Source organism: Microcebus murinus, chromosome X (genome assembly GCF_040939455.1).
Source record: "Microcebus murinus isolate Inina chromosome X, M.murinus_Inina_mat1.0, whole genome shotgun sequence".
NCBI classification, from domain to species: domain Eukaryota; kingdom Metazoa; phylum Chordata; class Mammalia; order Primates; family Cheirogaleidae; genus Microcebus; species Microcebus murinus.
Genome location: NC_134136.1, coordinates 110,233,729 through 110,256,062, shown reverse-complemented (window position 1 = coordinate 110,256,062; position 22,334 = coordinate 110,233,729). Strand labels below are relative to the sequence as shown.

At 45.1% G+C, this 22,334-nt stretch overlaps 1 protein-coding gene across 1 annotated transcript; it reads right to left on the bottom strand.

Moving 5' to 3' along the window:
* Positions 1–14,928: 14,928 nt before the first annotated feature.
* On the bottom strand, positions 14,929–16,550 carry LOC105855575 (melanoma-associated antigen B16-like). Its single transcript, XM_012736648.3, has one exon. The coding sequence runs from the start codon at positions 16,486–16,488 to the stop codon at positions 15,442–15,444; it is 1,047 nt and encodes a 348-aa protein (XP_012592102.2). The 5' UTR covers positions 16,489–16,550; the 3' UTR covers positions 14,929–15,441.
* Between the last annotated feature and the right edge of the window lie 5,784 nt (positions 16,551–22,334).

The following is a 22,334-nucleotide window of genomic DNA, read 5'->3' as shown; positions in this document are numbered from 1 at the left end:
TGGAATCCCCATGGCTGACCTTGGAGCTGGAGGCTCGGTCAGAAGGGGACCGGGGAGAGATTCTGGAATAGGTGGGTCATTGTTTTTGTTTTGTTTGTTTGTTTTTCATTTATTCATCCATTTAATCATTTTGTTACTTGTTCCTCATCTGCCTAGTCTTTTTGCCTGTGCGATTGTGCGAGTGAGATTGTCCTGTGTCTAGGACTTTCTCTTCTTTTCAGGAATGGGGCAAACCCTGACGACGCCATTGTCTATCCTTGTGAGTCACTTTAAGGTTGTGAGGGCAAGGGCACAGGGGCTGTCCTTGGAGGTTAAAAAAAGAAAGCTTATCACTCTTTGTGAGGGGGAGTGGCCTAAGTTTCGGGTGGGATGGCCCAAGGAGGGCTCTTTTGATGCCTCCCTCATCGAAAAGGTAAAAGGGGTGGTGGTTGGCTGCCACGGCCACCCTGATCAAATTCCTTACTTGTAGTCTGGCATGGTTTGGTCCACCACCAAACTAAACCCACCCCCCCGGGCTAAAGACCCTCCTGCCTGCCCCTAAGGAAAAGGCCAAGATTTTGGCTGCTAAAGGGGTGAAGAAGGGTGAGATGCAAGACTCCCGGCCAGCAAGGCGGCCCTCTGCTGGCACCTCCCCTGTGTGGCCGGACTCAAATCTGTACCCAGATTTAACAGAGTTGGAGTGGAATGCACCCCCGCCCTATACATTTGTCGGTAGCGGTGCTCCACCCTCCCCCCTTGGTGGCAGCTGCACACGAGCCCCTCTCGGCTGCACCTGTGCCCCTCCCGGCCAACTCGTCCCTCCCAAAAGTGCTCGACTCCACCCCCATGGTGGAGGCGGCGCCCTTGCCTGCAATGCCTATGGCCACAATGGAACTGCTGATGGGGGGAACGGCTTATGGGACTAGGCAGTGGACTGGATGGGCTCCAGATCCAGAGCCCATGAGGGCACTCCCCCTGAGAGCGGTGGGACCCCCTGGCGCGATGGGGAACAGACATACCAGTACTGGCCATTCTCCACCAGTGACCTCTACAATTGGAAATCCCAAAATGAAAAATTTTCTGAAAATCCGAGGGATTTAATTAACCTTTTAGATTTGGTCCTTTTTACACACCGGCCCACTTGGGATGATTGCCAACAGTTGCTCAAGGTACTTTTTACAACTGAAGAGAGAGAGAGAATCCAAGCAGAAGAACAGAAGCTGGTTCTAGGAGAGGATGGCAGACCTACTATCAACCACCGAGTCATCGACCAAATCTTTCCTCTTGAACGGCCGTCCTGGGATTACAATGATGCTGAAGGTAGGGGACGTCTCCAGATCTACTGCCAGACTCTGATGGCCGGTCTCCGAGCAGTGGCACGGAAGCCAACAAATTTGGCTAAGGTAGGCGATGTCCGTCAGGGGCCTGAGGAAAGTCTGGCAGCTTACCTAGAGAGAATTATGGAAGCCTTTTGGCAGTACACTCTGATAGATCCCACCGTAGATAGAAGGGAGTAAAGTGGCTGTCATGATGGCCTTTGTAAATCAGGCAGCCCCAGACATTAGGCAAAAGGTGCAAAGGATAGATAGGCTGTGCGAGAAAACTCTACAGGACTTGCTAGAAGTGGCAGAAAAATTATATAATAACAAGGAAACGCCCGAAGAGAAGTAACAGAGACTAAGATTGGAAGATAGAAAGTTTCAAGCGGGCGAAGCAGGCAGAGCGAACAAAGAAATGGCCAAGATCCTACTCGCAGCTATGGGAGGAGGTCAGCTAGGTGCAAGAGGCCGGGAGTGACCCTGGAGGGAGAGGCTAGGCAAGGATCAGTGTGCCAATTGCAAGGAGCATGGACACTGCGCTAGGAATGGCCCAAAGAGGAAGGGGGGATGTAGAGCTGAATCCTCAGAGAAGATTATGGTGGTGGGGCAAATAGAGGATATATAGGGGGGATGGGGTTTGGTTCCCCTCCCCGAGCTCAGGGTAACTTTACTAGTGGAGGGGAGCCCAGTAAATTTCCTGGTGGACACCAGGGCAGAACATTCGGTGATTACTGAGACCACTGGAAAACTGTCTAACAAGACTTGCTGGGTGCAGGGGGCAACTGGAACCAAACCCTACCAATGGACTACACGGCAACAGTTGGACTTAAGTTCAGGACAAGTGAGTCACGCCTTCATGGTTATTCCAGAGTGCCCAGCCCCATTATTAGGGAGAGACATACTCACAAAATTAAGAGCCTGTATTTACTTTGAAGAAGAGGGAATAATAATAACTGATGATAAAGCCAAACTTATTAGCAGCCCCTTGGGTCACCCAAATCTTGACCTTGGCACAGGCGGATGAGTATAGACTATACCTGCCTGTGAGGGGCCAGGAAAAGGACATAGAGCACTGGCTCCGTGAATTTCCCAAGCCTGGGCTGAAACGAGGGGTGCAGAGTGGACAAAGCATCGGCCACCTCTGTACATAGAGTTAAAACCAGGGGCTGAGCCAGCCCGAGTTAGACAGTACCCCATGCCCCAGGAGGCTAGAGTGAGAATAACACCCCACATTCGAAGGCTCCTAGACGCCGGGATTCTCTGGAGGTGCCAGTTAGCCTGGAATACACCTTTGTTGCCAGTGAAGAAACCGGGTGGAAAGGATTATCGGCCTGTGCAGGACCTCAGGGAGGTCAACACGCGTGTCCTAGACATCCACCCTACGGTTCTAAGCCCCCACACCCTACTAAGGTCCCTTCCTCAAATGCAGATTTGGTACACTGTCCTAGATTTAAAGGATGCCTTTTTCAGCCTAGCCATGGCCCCGCACAGCCAAGAAATATTTGCCTTGGAGTGGCAGGAAAAAGAGAGGGGGATCCAGGGGCATCTGACTTGGGCAAGACTGCCCCAGGGGTTTAAGAATTCGCCCACCTTGTTCAATGAGGCCCTTCACGAAGACCTGGGTGAGTACGGTGCCAACTACCCAGAGGTGACCCTGCTGCAGTATGTAGATGATTTACTATTAGCTGCTCCAACCCTTCAGACCTGCCTGGAGAGCACCAAAGACTTACTCACAGTGTTAGGGGAAATGGGCTACAGGGCTAGCGCCAAGAAGGCCCAGATTTGCAAGGATGAAGTCCCCTATTTAAGATATAAAATTAAGGGAGGCCAAAGGTGGCTAACAGAAGCAATGAAACAGACTGTGCTTGGGATACCCACCCCAACCTCATGTAGGAAAGTGCGGGAGTTTCTGGGCACAGTGGGGTACTGCCACCTCTGGATTCCGGGGTTCGCAGAGAAGGCTCGACCCTTGTATGAAGAGTGCAAGGCAGGGCAACCGTGGAAATGGACAGTGCAGATGGACAGTGCCTTTTGAGCCTTGAGAACAGCTATGTTAGAGGCCCCAGCCCTGGTGCTCACTGATCCCACAAAAGAGTTCCACCTGTTTGTAGACGAGAAAAGGAAATAGCCAAGGGAGTGCTCACACAGGCGCTAGGACCTTGGAGGCACCCAGTGGCGTACCTGTCAAAAAAACTAGACTTGGTAGTGGCGGGATGGCCGGCTTGGCTGTGAATCATCACGGCTACTGCCTTACTGGTCAAAGACACCGATAAGCTCACCCTAGGTCAGCATTTGCAGATTACCACCCCTCACGCCATAGAGGGGATCCTGAAGCAGCCGCCAGGAGGATGGATTATAAATGCAAGGCTGACTTACTACCAGGGGCTTCTGATGGACACTCCTCACCTTGAGTTCTGGACTCCTGCCATCCTGAACCTGGCCACACTCCTGCCAGATCCCGAGCCGGAAACACCTGAACACAGTTGCCTCCAGATCCTGGCCGAGACCCAGATAGCCAGGAAAGATCTAAAAGACCACCTCTTCCAAACAGCAACCTGACCTGGTTCACTGATGAGAGCAGCTTTGTTCGGGATGGACACAGGTGTGCGGGAGCAGCTATAGTGAATGAGCCAGGTAATCTTATCTGGGCATCACGCCTCGCACAGGGGACATCAGCCCAGAAGGCGGAACTGGTGGCATTGATGGAAGCTCTCCACTGGGCCCAAGGAAAGAGGCTGACTGTATACACTGACAGTCGCTATGCCTTTGGGACAGTACACATACATGGGGCTCTCTATAAAGAGAGAGGTTTCATCACAGCAGAGGGCAGAGAAATCAAACATAAACCTAAAATACTTCAGCTGCTAGAAGCCATTTTGTTGCCAAAAGCAGTGACAGTAGTCCACATTCCAGGACACCAGAAGGGGGATTCATTTGAAGCCCGGGGCAACCAGGCTGCGGACTCTGAGGCAAAAATGGCTTCAGAGGAGCCAACACTAACGGATGTTCTATATTTGAGCTTGCCACCTCCTGGGATGGGAAAGAGGCCTCCCCAACCGGATTATTCCAGCATGGATATAAACTGGGCCATATAAAAACTGCAGGCAACACAGAATAAGGATGCTTGGCTCCAAGATGGAGTGCACCGCATAGTAGTTCCTGAAGCCTTGGGGAAGCTCCTACTAGGACACATGCACCAAAAGACGCATCTGGGGAAAGGGAAGATGCTACAGTTGCTGAACACTGCACAAATCAGATTCAAATCACAAGGAAAGATAGCAGAAGACATTGTCCGGAACTGCCGTGTCTGCCAGGTGATGCAGCCGGGCAGGATCAGAGGGACCCATGCAGGTACCAAGGAGCGGGGAAGGCAACCAGGATTATTTTGGTAAATAGACTTTACAGAGGTAAGACCCGGAAAATATGGGTACAGGTATTTGTTGGTCACGGTAGACACTTTCTCAGGGTGGGTGGAAGCTTTTCCTAATAAAGGAGAGACTGCCTTAATAGTAGCAAACAAAATATTGGAAGAAATAATTCCCAGGTAAAGGCTGCTGGAGAGCATAGGATCTGACAATGGGCCAGCCTTCACAAGTCAGGTCAGTCAAGGGCTAGCCCGAGCACTGGGGGCAGATTGGAAGTTACATTGTGCATATAATCCCCAGAGCTCAGGGCAGGTAGAAAGAATGAACAGAACCCTAAAGGAGACCTTAACTAAATTTGTCCTAGAGACTGGCAGAGACTGAGTGACACCCCTTTGCCCTGTTCCAAGCCTGGAACACCCCTTACCATTTGGGTCTAACCCCCTTTGAGATTGTATATGGTAACCCTCTGCCTGTAATCCCCAGGGTAAGCCCTGAGGCTCTCCCGGAACACCCTAGAGAGGTACTGCAGGCTGTACAAGCTCTGCAATGTGTTCACAGCAAAGTGTGGCCAGCCCTCCAGGCCATCTACCAGACAACTGGGCCAAGGAGCCAGAGTATTAAACACTTGTATCACCATCATCAGCCAGGGGATTGGGTGTGGGTAAAATGGCATAACAGTAAAACCCTAGAGCCTAAATGGAAAGGACCCTTTCAAATTATTCTTGTTACCCCCACTGCTCTTAAGGTTGATGGGGTAGCAACCTGGATCCACCACTCCCAGGTGAGACCGGCTGGTGAGGATGAGCAGAAGCAACAGCGGGACAAGTGGAGGGCGACAGCAGACCTCACAAATCCACTAAAGACCAGGCTGACCCGTGTGGAATCTGCGGAGTAAACGATACTATTGATTCAGATTCTGGCAGAAATGCTGATTGCCCTTCTAGGACTCGGACTGGGACTAGTTACCCCAAAGATTTGGACTAAGCTGCAAAGATGGGGTTTGGTATTGTTCTATGTCTCGTATGCAAGTGCATTATGGATATCCTGCTCTTGGACCAAAGTTTGGCAGTTGTAATTAATTATGAGAACTCACATCTGCCATGTAAACTTACATGGGAAATAACGAACTTAGAAACCCTTGAGGTATGTAATAGCACCTCAGGGGCAGAGCCACTAAACCCCTGGTGGCCAGATTTATATTTCAACTTAGAAAAAGTGAGTCCCCTAGAAAAGCCAGCACAGACAGTAGCGATATCCACGGGAGGCTCTGCTGCTGCCCCAATCCCCAGTTCTTGGGTAACTGGACCATGGAGGGAAGATGTGGAACAGACCTCTGTAAGCCGGAATGGGTTTTATGCCTGTCCGGTATTCCGGCCCCCTCAGGAAAACCGTCAGTGTGGGGGTATTGGGGGTTATTATTGTGACAAATGGTGGTGTGTGACCACAAATGACGGAGAGTGGAAATGGCAGGTACAACCTCTTTTCATTAAAATGTCCTATGTCCAACCTTGTACTAGAGACAGGTATGCCAGAGACTAACCTGATATGGGCAAAATTTACAGAAGAGGGAAAGAAAGATAAAAGATGGATGTCAGGGCTGTCCTGGGGAATATGCCTCTATCAAATGCCGTATCTCTGCTCCATAATACAAATCAAACTCAAAGTGGCTCCCATCTCGGGCCCTGTAGGGCCTAACCCAGAGGTACAGGTAAAAAGGAAAAAGCAGAACAGACTAACCCCGCAACCAACTGTCTCCTCTCCACCACTCGCTGGGGCAGAAACTGTAAGTCAGGTCATCCCTAGAGGTCAGAACACCCTGAAGCAGAAGAAACAGAGGACTCCCTATGGAACATGCTGACAGCGGCATATGAGACTTTAAACCATACTGAACCAGCCCTCACTGAGGCGTGCTGGTTATGTTATGATATCAGACCTCCTTTCTATGAAGCAGTAGGGGTAGCTACCCCCTTTAGCCAGTCAGGAGAAGAAATTCCCAAGTCTTGTAAATGGGACTACAAGAGACCGAGACTGACTCTTCCAACAGTCACCGGAAATGGAACCTGCATAGGAAAGGTGCCCGCTAGCCACACGCAATTTTGTGCCGAGGTTCACCCTACCATAGACCAGACCAATGGAATAAAATGGCTGGTTCCCGCACTCAACGGGTGGTAGATCTGTTCAAAGATAGGCCTAACCCCCTGCCTAAGCCTATCAGTTTTCAATTAGTCTGAAGAATACTGCATTATGGTACTAGTGTTCCCTAAGGTCATGTATCACCAAGAAGACACTGTCTATGCTGCTTGGACCAGTGAAGGAAAGGACTCTAACTTAATTTAAAAAAAAAAGGGAGCCTTTCACAGCAATAATCTTAGCTATTCTTTTTGGCCTGGGGGCAATAGGAGCAGGGACAGGCAACTCATCCTTGGCAGTGCAGCATAGGGGGTTCAATTGCTTAAAGGCCGCCGTAGACAAAGACATAGCCAGAATTGAGGAGTCCATCTCCCATTTAGAAAAATCCCTAATTTCATTTTCCAAAGTAGTGCTGCAGAACCGGTGGGGGCTGGACTTAGTTAGTATTCCTCCACCAGGGGGACTATGTGTGGCCCTAGGAGAAGAGTGCTGCTTGTATGCAGACCATACTGGGGTAGTTAGAGAGTCCATGGCAAAGGTCAGGGAGGACTTGCCCGATGAAAACGGGAGCACGAGCAACGACACGGATGGTTTGAGTTGTGGTTCAACAGTTCCCCGTGGCTAAACTACCCTTCTATCTACCTTGTTGGGACCTATAATAGTGCTCATGCTCATCCTTACCCTTGGGCCATGTATTCTGAACAGGTTAGTCACTTTCATAAAGTAACAAATAAATACTGTGCAGTTAATGGTCCTGTAGCAGCAATACCAAAGGTGTGTCTTAAAGAAAACACCTTAGGAATAGAAGAGATACAAGACCCTGGATATGAGCAAGATTGCTCGTAAGAACCAAGAGAAAGGGGGTAATGTAAGATACTGGGCTATAAGGACAATGGACACCTTCCAGCTTCTGTTTACTGCTTGTTTGCTAACTGCAAGGCATTATGAGTACATTATGGGATGCAGAGGAGAAAGACAAAGAACGCAGAAATCGGAGTCTCTCAGCTAGGACCCGGAACACGTTAGAGCCTATCAGGGGCAGGATGAAGTAAGAATCACTGTGGGGGCAGATGTATGACCAGTGTGTAAACAACTGACTTATAAAAGAGTCTCTAACACACAGAGGAGGGTCCTTACCCGAAGAAGAGGCCACTGTGCTGGCACTCTGGGGGCTCAGACCCTAGCTCGAGCTAGACAATAAAATTCCTGTTGATAATTACAGCCTCGGTGACTGTCTCTCTATCCTGCTGCCTTGTGAATCTCGAATATAACAGCAGCTATGCAAGCTAGCAATCACAGAAGCAGAACTTTGCGGTTAGTCATTAATCAAGCGAACAATGGAAAGCCACATTGAGGGACTAGGGACTTTTCCTGGAACAGGACCTCTCTATTCTTTTTGGGAACAGGCCTCCTCAACTCCCTCCTCCCTCTTCTGGGCACTTCCTCTGGGAACTTTTTACAAGGTCGGGACCTTTTACTAATAGAGCAAGACTGACTCCATTTTGGATATACAGGAGCCATCTTTAGTCCATCTACTTCAGTTTCTATATTGTGAAAATATCAATTCTCCCCAAATTTAATCTATAGATGACTGCAATTCTTCTCCCAAAAATAAAACCCAACGGTTTGTGTATGAATATCTGCGTATATGTTCTGTGTGTGTCAGGCTTCACAACTGATTATGAAATATAAATTAACATGCTAATAGCCAAGAATATCTCATATCCTCTTGAGAAAGAGAAAGAATATATGCGTTACTCTATTAGATGTTTAGAATTACTGGAAATATGTAGTAGTTAATAGCTTGTGTTATCAGTGAAGGCACATGCAAGCCACCAGAAGCCAGGAGGGAAGCATGAAATAGATTCCTTCTTACAGCCTTTATAAGGAACCAACACTTCTGACACCTTGATTTTGTGAGTGGATAAATTGTGAGTGGATGAATTTCTATTGTTTTTAGCCACTGAATTTGTGATATTTTGCTATGGAAGTCCTAGGAAATTAATGCACATAGGAAGGTGGTTATAGTGAGCCCTAGGCTGCAGCCGGCCAGCCTTTCCTGAGGTGTACTGGGGCAGTAACAGGGGATAGCAGGTTAGACTTCATCTATTCTGTGGTGGGTTGTCTTGTCATTTCACATTCAGGATCATTGTATCAATAGTTGTCTCCTCTCTTCTGCTGCTCTGAGGCTCACACCTCAAGCCAAGGCTCTTCTCTGGAACTCCCCCAAAGAGGAAATGAAGGGCTGCTTCAGACATCACCCCTGGTAGCCATGGTAGCCAGTGCTGACAACGCTGTGACATGCTCTCTTTCTTGGGCTACTGGGGTCCTCAGTTCTCACCGAAGGTCCTCACCTTGACTCCATGTAAGGCCTGGGACTTCTCCCTTTGGGAAGAGTGGCTGCATCTTCAGACCAACTGTCTCACCCCCTTTTAGCTGTGATATATAAAAGAGCAGAGAAGCCTCAGCCTGATGGTCCAGACCAGAGTCTTCAAGAGCTGACCATAGCGGTAGGACCAGATTCTTTGTTGTCACCTCTATTCAAAAGAGTGTTGTGCCTCAGTCCTCATTCAGGGTCTTTGTTGTAACTTCTGACAGGAATTGTTATTCGTTACTCTTGACCTCAGGCCTATTTATTCATATTAAGGCCTGCACCTCCCTGAGGAAGTCCTCCATCTTCCCAGGAAGAAGTGAAGTTGTCATATCTGGTTACATTTGTCCATAGTCTCCCAAGTCTCAGCAGCAGCAGCAGGTAGGTCAAGGCTCTATAGATCAACTTCTGTTCTGAATTGGATAGTAGTATCACTTTCACTTAGAGTCCTCAGTTTGACTCCTGGAAGGGTCCAAGATTCCTCCCTCTACACACCTAAGGCCACACCTCTAAGTCCAAGGTCCTTACTTTTTTTCCCCATAAGAAATTTTGAGGAACATTTCAGCCTAACTCTGTCTAGGTCTTTCTAGGAGAGGTATTCTCTGTTACTCCCAAAAATATGCCTTGAGGGTTTTCCAGTGCGCAAACATAAGCCATACTTTTAATAAATTTCAAAAGTAAAACAATATATGTAGTTAGATGACAACATCATGGCATAAAGAAATATGTAATGGAAACAAAGAAAATAGGAAATAATGAAAGACCAAAGGGAGAATAAATATCTACAGGGCTGTAATAGACTGTTCTTCTCCTCTTGATTTTTAAAAAAATTATGCTCATGTTTGAAAGCAAAAATTGCAACATTTTCTAATGTGATTGTCAATGTATGCAGAGATAATTTATAAGATCACTAGTTCATAAAGGGAGAGAGTAAAAGGACTTAACTTCTGGTAAAGGTTCTACATTCTATTAGAAGTGGTAGAATATTGATAGTAGCATAATAAACTGTGAGAAGTTAAGTATCTATGTTGTAATACCTTGAGCAATCAGTAAAAGACCTTACAAGAGACATAATCAAAAAAGTATTGATAAATTTAACAAGTCCAGTAACCTACAGAAAGGCAGGAAATGGGAAATCTGAAGAACAAGAGTGAGAATAAACAAAAAGCAACTAATAAATTGTCATACATAAATCCTAACATATGAATAATTAGGTTAGAGATAAATATTCTAAATGCACAAATTAAAATAGATTGACAGAATGGATAAAATTAACGTGACCTAAGTGTATGCTATATACAAAAAACTGACCTTAAAAATCATGACATAGGCCATTTAAAAGTTAAATGATAGGAAATGATATAGTATGAAAACAATACATGATAGGCAGAATCCTAAAAACAATCCCCCAAGATTACCATCACATGGTTATTGGATCAAATACTAATGCTGTGAAGGGACTTTGCAGAGAGAACAAAGATTACTTACAAACTGAAATTAAGATAATGAAATTATGGAGGATTCCATACATGGGCCCAGTGGAATCACACGAGCCCATAAAAGCAGAAGAGGAAGGCAAAAGTGTCAGTAGGAGACATCCAGTGGAATAGGAAATCAAAGAGATGCAGTAGATGGTAAAGTCAGAGGCATTTCAAGCCTTATAAGGATTTCTGGTGCCAGTTTTTGTTCTGAAATGTTTTGTTCTGTCATAGTGCAAGGACAGGAGAAGCTTCTAGGAGCTTAAGGTGGCACCTGGCTGACAAGCAGCAAGGAAATGGACATCTCATTGCTACAACCTGGAGGCTTCCCAATGACTTAATGGCCAATGACATGCTTATGATTTCACAGGAGGCTTTGCCACATCAACAATCATACAAGGATATTCAACACACACAGGCAGTAATAACCAACCACCAGTGGAGGTATGTGGGGGTGGGGGAAAATGGGTGTGTGTCAGTGCTGTTCTTCCAGCAGAACTTCATCACTCAGCCACTGCCAGATGGAAAAGAGGCCTCAGAGTTCTCACCTGCAGAGCTTCTGCTGGCTTCTCAGCCATGGACAATTTCTTTGTGGGTTTTATGGGCCTGCAAGGAGAGCCCATGGTCATTATTTCAGCTGCCTTTCAGCTTCACTTTCTTGTCAAGTCTCCTGGGTGCCTTGCCACAGGGGGTGTCATCTTACCACCTAAGTCTACCATACATATATGCTTATTGCTTTGAGAAGTCAGCAATTTCACTGTAGGCTGAGTCACTTGTGATAAGTGACTCCATTTTAGGATCGGAAATCATTAGTGTATATCACAAGCTCATCCAGCCAAATTTAGTTCCTCAGAACTTGCATTAAGGAATGCGACTCTGTTGATACCTTGTTTGTGGTGTGGGAAGATGCCGGTTGAACTTATGTCCTACAGGAAGTGTAGTAATAATTTTGTTTTAAGTGGTTAAATTCATGGTATTTGATCACAGCAGAAAAAGAAAACTAATATGTTAATCCAAAGAAAACTCGATTTGTATATTAATATCAGATAACACAAATGTTCAGAACAAAGAAAATTGTTAGTGGCAGACGGGAATATTATATATTGTTATAAAACCATCAGCCCATCAGGAATATACATCACTGCTTTACTAGTTTACAGTTCTGCTACTTCAACATCTGGCATGAGTTTCACTAGGCAAAAGTCAATGTGCTGACAAGGCTGCATTGTTTACTGCAAATTTTAGTTCTGACTCACCAAGAAAATATTTTGCAATATTTATTATGAATTCACCAAACAACAGAGTTGAAAAATATGTGAAGCAAATACTGATAGAATTGAAAGGAGAAGTAGAGAAGTCCAAAATTATGTTTGGTGTGTTTGACATGCTTTTCTTGCAACAAATAATAGAACAACCAACTACAAAATCAAGAAGGATATAGAACTATTGACCAGTGAAAATTAATCAACATTTATAGAACACTCTAAACAAGAGGAGAATGTACATTCTTTTTAAGATTTCATGTGACATATACCTACATAGACCATATCCTATAATAGTTAACAAAACAAACCTCAACAAATAGAAAAGAGTTACAATAATACAGAGTGTGCTCTCTGATCATAATTGAATCAATATTGACATTGATAACAGAGGGACAAAAGGAAAAGTCCAAATATTTGGAAACTAAAAACACATTTCTAAATATTCCATGAGTCAAAGAGGAAATATCAAAAGAGAAAAAATACATTAGACTGAATTAAAATAAAAATACAATATTTGAAAATTTGTATGGCATAGGTAAAGCAGGGTTGATAGTTAAGTTTCCAGCACTAAGAGTAAATATTAGAAAAGAGGAAGAGTCTCAGTAATCTAAGGACACAGTATAAGAATCTGAATAATAGGAAAATAAAAAACAACTACCAAACCCTTACATTTAACATTATACTTAACAGTGAAAGACAAACTGACTTCTTAAGATGAGGCAGAAGGCAAGGACACTCACTGTCATCGCTGCTATTTTATGTAGAGGTAGAATGTCCAGCCAACACAATAAGGCCACAAAGGAAATAAAATGTATAGAGATAATATATGCACAAAGAATATTGAACCTCTGTGAAGATATCATGATTTTCTAAATAAAAAAGAGTAGCAAAACCTAATGTTGTCAGTGATACAGAGAGTCTGGATCACTTCTCTGTGCTTGTGGGAACATAAAATGGCACAGAAACTTTGGAAAATAGTTGGAAACTAAAAAAAAAAACCAAAAAAAACTAAACTTGCACTGACTGTATGAGCCAGTAAGTGCACTTCTGGACATTTATCCCAGAGAAGAAAAACTTTAAAAAAAAAAAAAAGACCTATAAACACTCAAGATATCTTACCATATGTGAGTGTTTATGCAAACCATGGGACATTAAAACCATGAAATGAAAAGGAACAAAGTATCCATACATGCAACAATTTGGACAGCTCTCAAGGCCATACTGGTGAGTGAAAAAATCAATCTCAAAAGTTCACATACTATATGATTCCATTTACATGAAAGTGTCAAAATGTTAAAATTATGCAAATGAAGAACAAATCAGTAGTTGGCGTATATTCTTAGGCATGGTTGGGAGGACAAGGTAGGTGTCACTATTAAGGGGTAGCACAAAGGAATCATTCTGAATGGGATTGCAGCAGTGGTCACCACAAATGTACATATGTGATAAAATGGCATAGATCCAAACAAATCATTTTACCAATATCAGTATTCTTGTTTTGATACTGTGCTATATAGTCATATGAGATATTACCAGTGGGAGAAATTGGGTGAAAGTTACATGAGAACTCTGTACTGTTTTTCCATCTTCCTGTGAAGAATCACTTATAGTAATGAGAATCTATGAACATAACAAGTGTTAAGTACACAGAGTTATGTTATAAATGCCATCCAAATAAGACAAGCCTATGTGACAGTTTAAATTACTCAGGGAATGTATTATATTTGGTATTTATATTTATAAAGTAAATCATAAATTATATCTTTTGGTTAATCTAATTGATCTTTCTTTGCATATTTCTAGTTTTCTAAGACCCTGATGATTTAAATATTTTAAATCATTCATCAGATAATAAATATGACCAGCCAACCTCAGGCACTTTACAAAAACATTTTTTCTTTCTTAATGATCATCAGGATAAGTATCAGGACACTCCAATCCTTGAAAGCCAACCATTTACACTCAAGCTCAATGTTTAAATTGTCTGTGGGATATTTAGTGCTTATTAACATTACTTATTACAGAATAAGCAAGAAATGAAAAACTTTTTATTTCTGATCAGGATGCTATTGCATCACAAAGTGCTATTTCCTTTTTATTGTATGACATCTAATATTTTTGCTTTTAGCATCAACTAAATTTACTCATTCTTACTTTACTTTTATTTTTAAGAAATCTGTAATGTTTGAGAACTTTAAATTCTGTTTTATTTAGTAATACTTCATTCATTTAATAATGTTTTCATTCATTTCACCCATATTAAAAATTTAGATCTTGCTTATTGTTTGCCAAATTACACTGAGGATAATAACCTATTTAAATTTTCCTTTGAATGAAATGGACACTGGCTTTCCTAAGCAAGCCATGGCAGAGTGCCCCACAGTGGATTTAAGGTATTTAATCTCAAGAGAGTTAACACCTTTATTTCTCATAAACTCCTTAAAGATGATGTGTATAAAATAATTTGTGCACTGTGTTCAACTGCATTGACACAGGAATGAAGGACACCTTCCAATTCCTGTCACAGGTAAGAATTTTGCTCTGGTTACCCATGAACCAAAAGGAATAGATAACAGTTTTCCACTATATGCATTTTGGACTCAATGCTGAGACACACCATTTGAAGGTCTGGTCCCTGCTCATCATGTCCTCAGCCCACCTGGCGCATCATCTATCTTAATCTAAAATTAACTACCACTGAAAGACTTGAAGTTTTCAAAGGCCAGAAATTACCATCCTTCAAGGCATAAACACTTGCATGACTGACTCATGCGGAGTGCCCATCTCAACCTAATTACACTTTTTTTTCACGTGTCCTATAGGTATTAGAAGATCCTATTGCTATTCTTATAAGATTATAGCTCCTATGTTAAAATTCTATGAGTAGGTCCACAGTCTTATTAACCCTAGTATACCTGGTATTACTGAAGTGCTTTCAAAATAGCGGTTGTTCAATGCAAGTTTCGAGAATAAATAAACCAGTAAGCATGCCATCAAATTTATTCATATTTATTTCTCACACACTATGGAAAGAACTAAGCAAATTGATGCAAATATCATTGAATTTTACAGAAAAAAAGATTAAAAAGATAAAGAACAAGAAATGAATACATTTTAAATCTTTTTGTTTCTAGTTCTGACTGATGATCCCAACTATTTTAAAGCTGAATTCCTTCATATTTCAGAGGAAATGCCTAGAGAATTGCCATATTCTCTTACTCCAGATCACAAAATAAAATGGATGGTTTTAAACTAAGTTTTACAAAAGAGGAGCTCTTACTATTAAGTATCATGAAAAACATTACATGTGTGATCAAAATCATTTGAAACATGGACATTTTGAAGATAACTAATGCTCTATTAAAAGAAATAACATTGGTATAACACACGCATCAAAAATAAAAGAATAAATTGTCAAGTTACACATACAGAATTAGAACACATAGATGATTCCCTCCAGCTCCACCCTGGGCCTGCATTCCTTGAACACTAACTGCCCTCTTCAAAGGGATGAGGAATCTATCCTTGACTTGACTAGGTGTGGGAGGAGCTGCCAGACGTGGCACTGGAGCTCTCAGTGGCCGTGGAAGTAGAGCCAGCCCTAACTGAAATTCTCGCTTGAGCTCTCTCTTCTTCATCTTGCAGAGCCTCCTCATACTGAGAAGGGAAAGAACTTGGGTCAGTTCCATGAACCTTGGCCACAAACTCCAGGACTTTCATCTTTCTGGTTTCAGCATGGGCTCTTGGGCCCCACAGGAATTCATACTGTGCAGGATCACTGTTGGGCACCTGGCGGTACTCCAGGTAGTTTTCCTTCACCAACTCTTTGGTGAAGAACTCCCTGGGCTCTCCAAAGATGAAGTGCTTCTTCCCGCGATATACCCCCATCACATTCAGCATTTCCCAGACTTCCTCTTCAGTGGCACGGTTGCCCTTCATGAAGATCGCACCCAGGATCAGGATCAGGAGGCCGGTCTTGGGCACACCCTCTTCAACACTCAGCATCCCATCATAGGTGAGGCCCAGCTTGATGAAGAGGCCATAGCAGTGGCTGGTGGGGTCTACTTCCTTCACATCAAGGCCGAAGATTATCTCCATGCGGTCAGAGGCTCTCAGGAAGATCTCAGGGTACTGGTCTTCGTCATCTTTGATGATAGTCTTCAGGATCTCTGCCTTTGTTATTGGCTCTTTCATTTGATATTTGAGCAGCATGAAATTCACCAAAAGAGCCACTTTCTCATTGAGAGCATCGGTGGGCATATTCTCGGGGGCTGCTGTAGCTTGTGAGGTGCTTGGACTCTTTTCCTCTTCTTCGCTACTAGAGCTCTCATCAGGTATGCTTGATGAGGTGGCTGCGACAGCACTGGCAGGGGAACAGAAACCCAGAGGACCCTCAGGAGTGCTCAGCATCTTGGCAGCAGGAGCCTCCATCAGGTTGCCTGACATTAGAAGATTGGGGGAGGAGGGAGAGGTCTCCTCCACCGCCTGGGAACCCTGGGCATTTTCCAGGCCCTGGGTCTCACTCTGGGTCTCAATGGGCTGATCTTGTCTGCATTGTGAACTTTCCTGATCCTTAGGCATGATGTCGCCTGCTGGTGGCAGTAGTAAGGAGTAAGCAGAGGAGGGTGCTCAATGCAGAGTCACTGCCTAAGAGAGAGAGGGAGGAGTGAGTGTCGTCAGTTCTTAAACTCAACTCTAGTGGTTCTGATAGAAGTTGTTGCCAATGGACTTTTCCTGACAACAGTGTTTTAAGGGCTTCTGGGTTTCCTGTCATCTCAGTTTCTGTGTTCCCCAGGAACCCGAAGGAGGAAGTGAGAATCCTCCTCAGGGTGCAGCCTGCCAACCCAACCCAAGAGTCTCAGGCTCAGAGCAGACAGCTAGTGGTGGGCTCAGGAGAGCCCCTTCTGTTCTGAGGAAGATAGTGCTATGTGTTTACAACCAGAAGTAGCAGTAATTTTGCAGCCACTAGGGCCTATGCCACCTCACTGGTGTTAATATGATGGTGCCCACCTTAGACTAAAGCCACATCTCCTAAGGTACTTGACGAGGAAGTGTGCAGGTTCAGGGACTATGCCACCTCCCTGGTGTTAATATGATGGTGCCCCCCTTAGACTAAAGCCACATCTCCTAAGACACCTGACGAGGAACTGTGCAGGTTCCTGGAGTTTCCCTGGGCTGACAGCAGGAACTATATTCCATGTAAGCCATTGTACTGGTATGGGTTGTCTCCTCAGTTCTCATTCAGGTTCCTTGCTTTCAATTCAGGCAGACCCTGGTTTTTTTTTTTTTTCTTTTCAACTTAATTTTGCCTCCATAAACCAAAGCATCCATCTTTTTGAGACCCCAGAGAAAGTGGTGAGGTGTCACCTCTAATTAACAGGTTTATCCACACCCTCCCCAGGGCTGATAAAAATGCAGGGTTGGACTCTTCATGATCCCCATTCTTCAGGGGTGGGTAGCCCCTCAATTTTCATTTAGCCTCCTTGACTTGGCTAGTGATGGGGCCTTACCACTATGTTAAGTAATGTCACACCCTCTGCCTTCATGAATACCTCATCTTGCAGAGTCACCTGAGAAGGAAGTGAGGTAGGACACTGCATATTGCCAGCCCTTGGAACCTCACGGTGCTGATAACAAGGTCTAGACACTGTGGAACTCCCTCTGTTCTGGTGTAGACTTTGTGGATCTTAGTCAGGGCCCTTACTGTGACTCTTGACAGGCCCGGGACTCCTTTGTCTACTGACCTGATGTGACATGGCACACAGAACAAGGACCTCACATGATCTAAGTGCCAAAAAGGGAGAGAGTGGGCAAATTGTCATGTGATCCCTGCCTAGAGCTCCCTGAGGTGATAAAGGTATCAGGGCTCTTTGGTGACCATACATCCTAGGGTGCACTCCTCAGTTCTTCCTCTGTGTCTCCATATAGACTCCTAGTACTTCCTGGGCACCCTATCCATTATTTATGTGAACCTGCCCTCTTCAGACAAAGACCACCAACTTACTAGGACCCCAGTGTATGAAGTGAACTGGCAAGAAACCTGTTTGTCCTTGTCTGGAATCTCTCAGGGAGTGACTATAGGGTCATGATGGGTATTGGAAGGTCTTATCTCTACTTAGATGGATGATCAACTGTTTCCTCAATCATACTCTGCCCCTCGAATGATGGTAATGTGTAAGACTTTTTCCCTCTGCTGATGTGACCTTGCCTCCATGCTACAGCTCTATTCCTGTGGGGACTGAGGGGGAATTGAAGGGGCATCACATGCAAACATTTTGATCTCAATTTTTTGGGTGTGAGAGCAGGAAAGGGCAATATTGAGATCACTTTGTTCTGGGGTAAGCATTCCAATGAGCTGCACTTAAGCTCCCTCCCATGACTAATGCAAGTGTGTGGAACATCATATCACTTTCTCAGACCAAATCCTTTCTCAACCTGAGTTCATTGATCAGAATCTAAGGAAATATCTCAGCTTGACAGCCCTTCTCAGGGCTTCCCACAGCTGTCAGCAGGATTAAGCAGGGTATTTTGCCCCCATGAGATGGGTGTTTCCCTGGGATGTATTGTTCCCTGAGCCCTATCTCAGGTGCTTACTTTGATTACTGGTTGGGCTCAAGTGCCCATGTTCTGAGAGCTAATGCCCTCCCACTCTATCAAAAAAAGGCCTAAATACCCTGTGATACTCAACAAGGAAGGGATGAGATATCATTCAGTCGTTTTTTTTTTTTTGTTTTGTTTTGTTTTTGGTGACAGCGTCTCACTCCGTTGCCCTGGTAGAGTGCCGTGGCATCAGCCTAGCTCACAGCAACCTCAAACTCCTGGGCTCAAGTGATCCTCCTGCCTCAGCCTCCTGAGTAGCTGGGACTACAGGCATGCACCACCATGCCTGGCTAATTTTTTCTATATATTTTCAGTTGGCCAATTAATTTTCTTTCTATTTTTAGCAGAGACGTGGTCTTGCTCTTGCTCAGGCTGGTTTAGAACTCCTGACCTTGCATGATTCTCCGGCCTCGATCTCCCAGAGTGCTAGGATTACATGTGTGAGCCACCGCGTCCGGCCAGATATCATTCAATCTTAACTCTGTGTCCTCACCTTGCTTCCTGGTACCTCTTGTGCACCTACCCCTAACTTTGACCTCAAGCTGCCATTCAGACCAGGGTACTTACTTCCTTGGGAACCTTGAAGATGAAGAGACAGTGTGGAAATTCTTAAATTCCTGCCTTGGGCTTCCAAGGGTTGAATGTAGAGTCATAGTGGAGCTCATGGAGGTCCCAATTATATTGGAATGGGTATCTCCTTTATTATCACTCAATGTCTACTCCTTGGCTACGGGTATTGTGGCAGACTCCTCCCCGCTAATTGTCTGATGGTTCCGCCTTATGCTCAAGATTTACTCCAGAGAGTGCCACGGAGGACATGAAGTGTCCTTCATCTAGATTTCTTGGCTTCCTCATACTGACACAATCAGTGGATGTTGTGGGGCTACCTGTGTTCTGGGGTGTACATCTCCTTCAGTCCTAAGACATAGTCCCTCCATTGAATCCTGTAAGCACCCAGTAATGCCCCCTCAGTTGACCTTATTTCATTCCCTTGTACTAAGGCCCAGCCTCCGTGAAGCCAAAATGGATGACATGAAATTGTCTCACCTGGGGTCCCCTCTCACCAGTGTTCTACCAGTGTTGACCAATGGGGCAAAAAGACTCCCATGGTGACCCTCATGGCTGTTGCAGTACCTGTGGTCCTAAAAGTCTTCTCTTGGGGTCCCTACTTGAATCCTTGCATAGCCGGGGACTTACAGTTGTGACTCATAATAAGGCCTCCTTCCCAGTGAACACCATGGAGGAGTGAGTGGGTGTGTTGTCTGGCTATCTCTGTTTGGGTCTCTCAAGGGAAACCCTCAAAGGCTTTCCTTTGATCAGTGGGTCCACACTCTTAGGTATTGTGTTTTCCTTTCAGGCAGAACTCAATGACACCTGTTAGGGCCTGGGCATCCTTTTGCTGACCTAATGGAATATATTTCAGATAAAATGTTCTCTTCTCTGAGAACCCAGGAGAAACTGAGGGATCTCCTAAGCCTGATATGTCTACAGTGGCTCGCCCAAGGGGTGACAACAGGGGAAAGGCTTTGTGGATCCCTTTTGTCATTAAATAGTCCCCAAATCCTCACATGAGCTCCTCAGATGGGATACTGGTTAATAAGGTGCTCTCTGCAGGCAGATACGCGATGCTACCTTCTTCCCAGCAGGTTCTCATCTCTATGCGACATTACCGAAAAAAAAGTGAGGACATACGTCATAAACGGGACATCCGGAACTGACAACAAGGCTTACATACTGTGGCATAACTTTTTTCTTGGGATGGGCAGAACGCCAAAATTCACTCAGGGCCTCACCTAGACTACCGTAGGGCCAAAGACTACATTCTGAGAAGTCAGGCAGCGCCACTTCCCGCCTCCCCGGTCAGGGACTCCCGGGGCTGAAGGTCCGGGGCTCAGTGGACGTGCCACTGTTCTGTGGTGAGTGATCCCTTCAGGACTCACTCAGGGCCCTTTTCTCAAGGACCCGCAGGTCTGGGGCCTCTTACCCCCGCTGCGCAGTAAGGCCTTCACCTCAGTCAGGTCCCCGAGGAAGAAGTGGGGGGCGGGTTCGGCCTCACAGCCCAACCCGGGGCCTCTCCGGACTCCCTGCGGGGACGGGACTGTTATATGTGGGGACTCCCCTGTCTTGATCCCTCATTTTTACTAGAACTTTACCTTGAGAGCTGGAAACAGCTTCGATTCCTCTCCCTTCTGATCTGAGGACGCTCACCTCAGACCAACGTCCTCTCAGCCTTCAGACGCCAGAACAGGAAGTCGGGGGGCGTGGCCTCTGGCGACGGTTGCCTGGGGCCTCCCAGCGGCGACGCCAGGGGCAGCAGGCGGGCGCCTCTCTGCACGTGCTTTACTGTCCTGGCGCGGGGTGATGACGATGCTCCCACAGAGTCCTCTCGTGGATTTATGGCCGGCCTCGGATTTCTCCCTCTGCTGAGCTGAGGTTGTGCTCGTGTTTCTGAGAACCCTGCAGAGCAACTTAGCGGTGCCTCAGCTGGCCACCAGCGCCTGGGCCTGTTAGTGGTCAGAGGAGGCACTGTCCGGTTTCCGCGTGACTCCTTTACTCTGCAGTGCTGGTTTCCTCAGTCCTCCTTCATGGGGACCCTAATCTTGCCTCCTTTCCCTCTGAGCTAATGCTTCCTAGGAAATGCCACCTCCTGGGGGATATTTCGACTAATTTATTTACCTCAAGCCTTGCAGAGTTTGGGTTGGGTCTCTGCCCCAGCCTTGAGAGATGGGAAAGTTATGGTGCAAGACAGGCAGGGACCAGGACAGGTGGTGGGTCAGAGAAAAACACGTTGATCTACTCTTTCTCTTCACCAGCCACACGTAGCCTCGTAAGCAACTTTCATCCTGCAACTATTTGGTTTCTGCAAAGAAGGGGCCAATCAGAATGGTTTCCTGAGATTCTAATTTTTTGAGATTATCCTCATTGCATATGCAGTTGATCATATTTTCACCAAATATTTTTTCTTTTTATTAGTCATTCATTTATTTTATTATTTTTCTCACGCTGGCTATGCTTTCCAGTTCAGTTTTGGACAGTCAAGGTGGTAGTATAAATCTGTTTTTTGTTCCTGACTTTAATGGCAATTATTCTAACATTTCACCTTATGTATTTTTCTGATCATTTTAGGAAGGAGAAATCCCCTTCTAATGTTACTTTACTATAAGTTTTTCTATGAACTAGTCTTGACTTTTTGTCCAAAGGCTATTTCTATCCCTGTAGATATGACAGATGAGTTTCTTCACTAGTCAGTTTTATAAGCATTATAACTGTAATATCTTCTTTTCATTCTTGTACACAACCTTTTCTAAATTTGATTCACTCTGTTATTGAATATGCTATCAATTCACTGAGGATATTTACTTACTTGTGAATAGCTTAGGCCCAAGTGTTCTGTACATGCAGTGCTTTTATCGGACTTTTCTATCTATAAATGTTACCTTGTATAAAGATGTTGAGTAATTGCAAATATTTTTGCATCATTCGGATGCCTTTGAATAAGAATCTCATTATTGGCCGGGCATGGTGGCTCACGCCTGTAATCCTAGCACTCTGGGAGGCCGAGGCGGGCAAATTGCTCAAGGTCAGGAGTTTGAAACCAGCCTGAGCAAGAGCGAGACCCCGTCTCTACTATAAATAGAAAGAAATTCATTGGCCAACTAATATATAGAGGAAAAATTAGCCGGGCATGGTGGCACATGCGTGCAGTCCCAGCTACTTGGGAGGCTGAGGCAGCAGGATTGCTTAAGCCCAGGAGTTTGAAGTTGCTGTGAGTTAGGCTGATGCCACGGCACTCACTCTAGCCTGGGCAACAAAGTGAGACTCTGTCT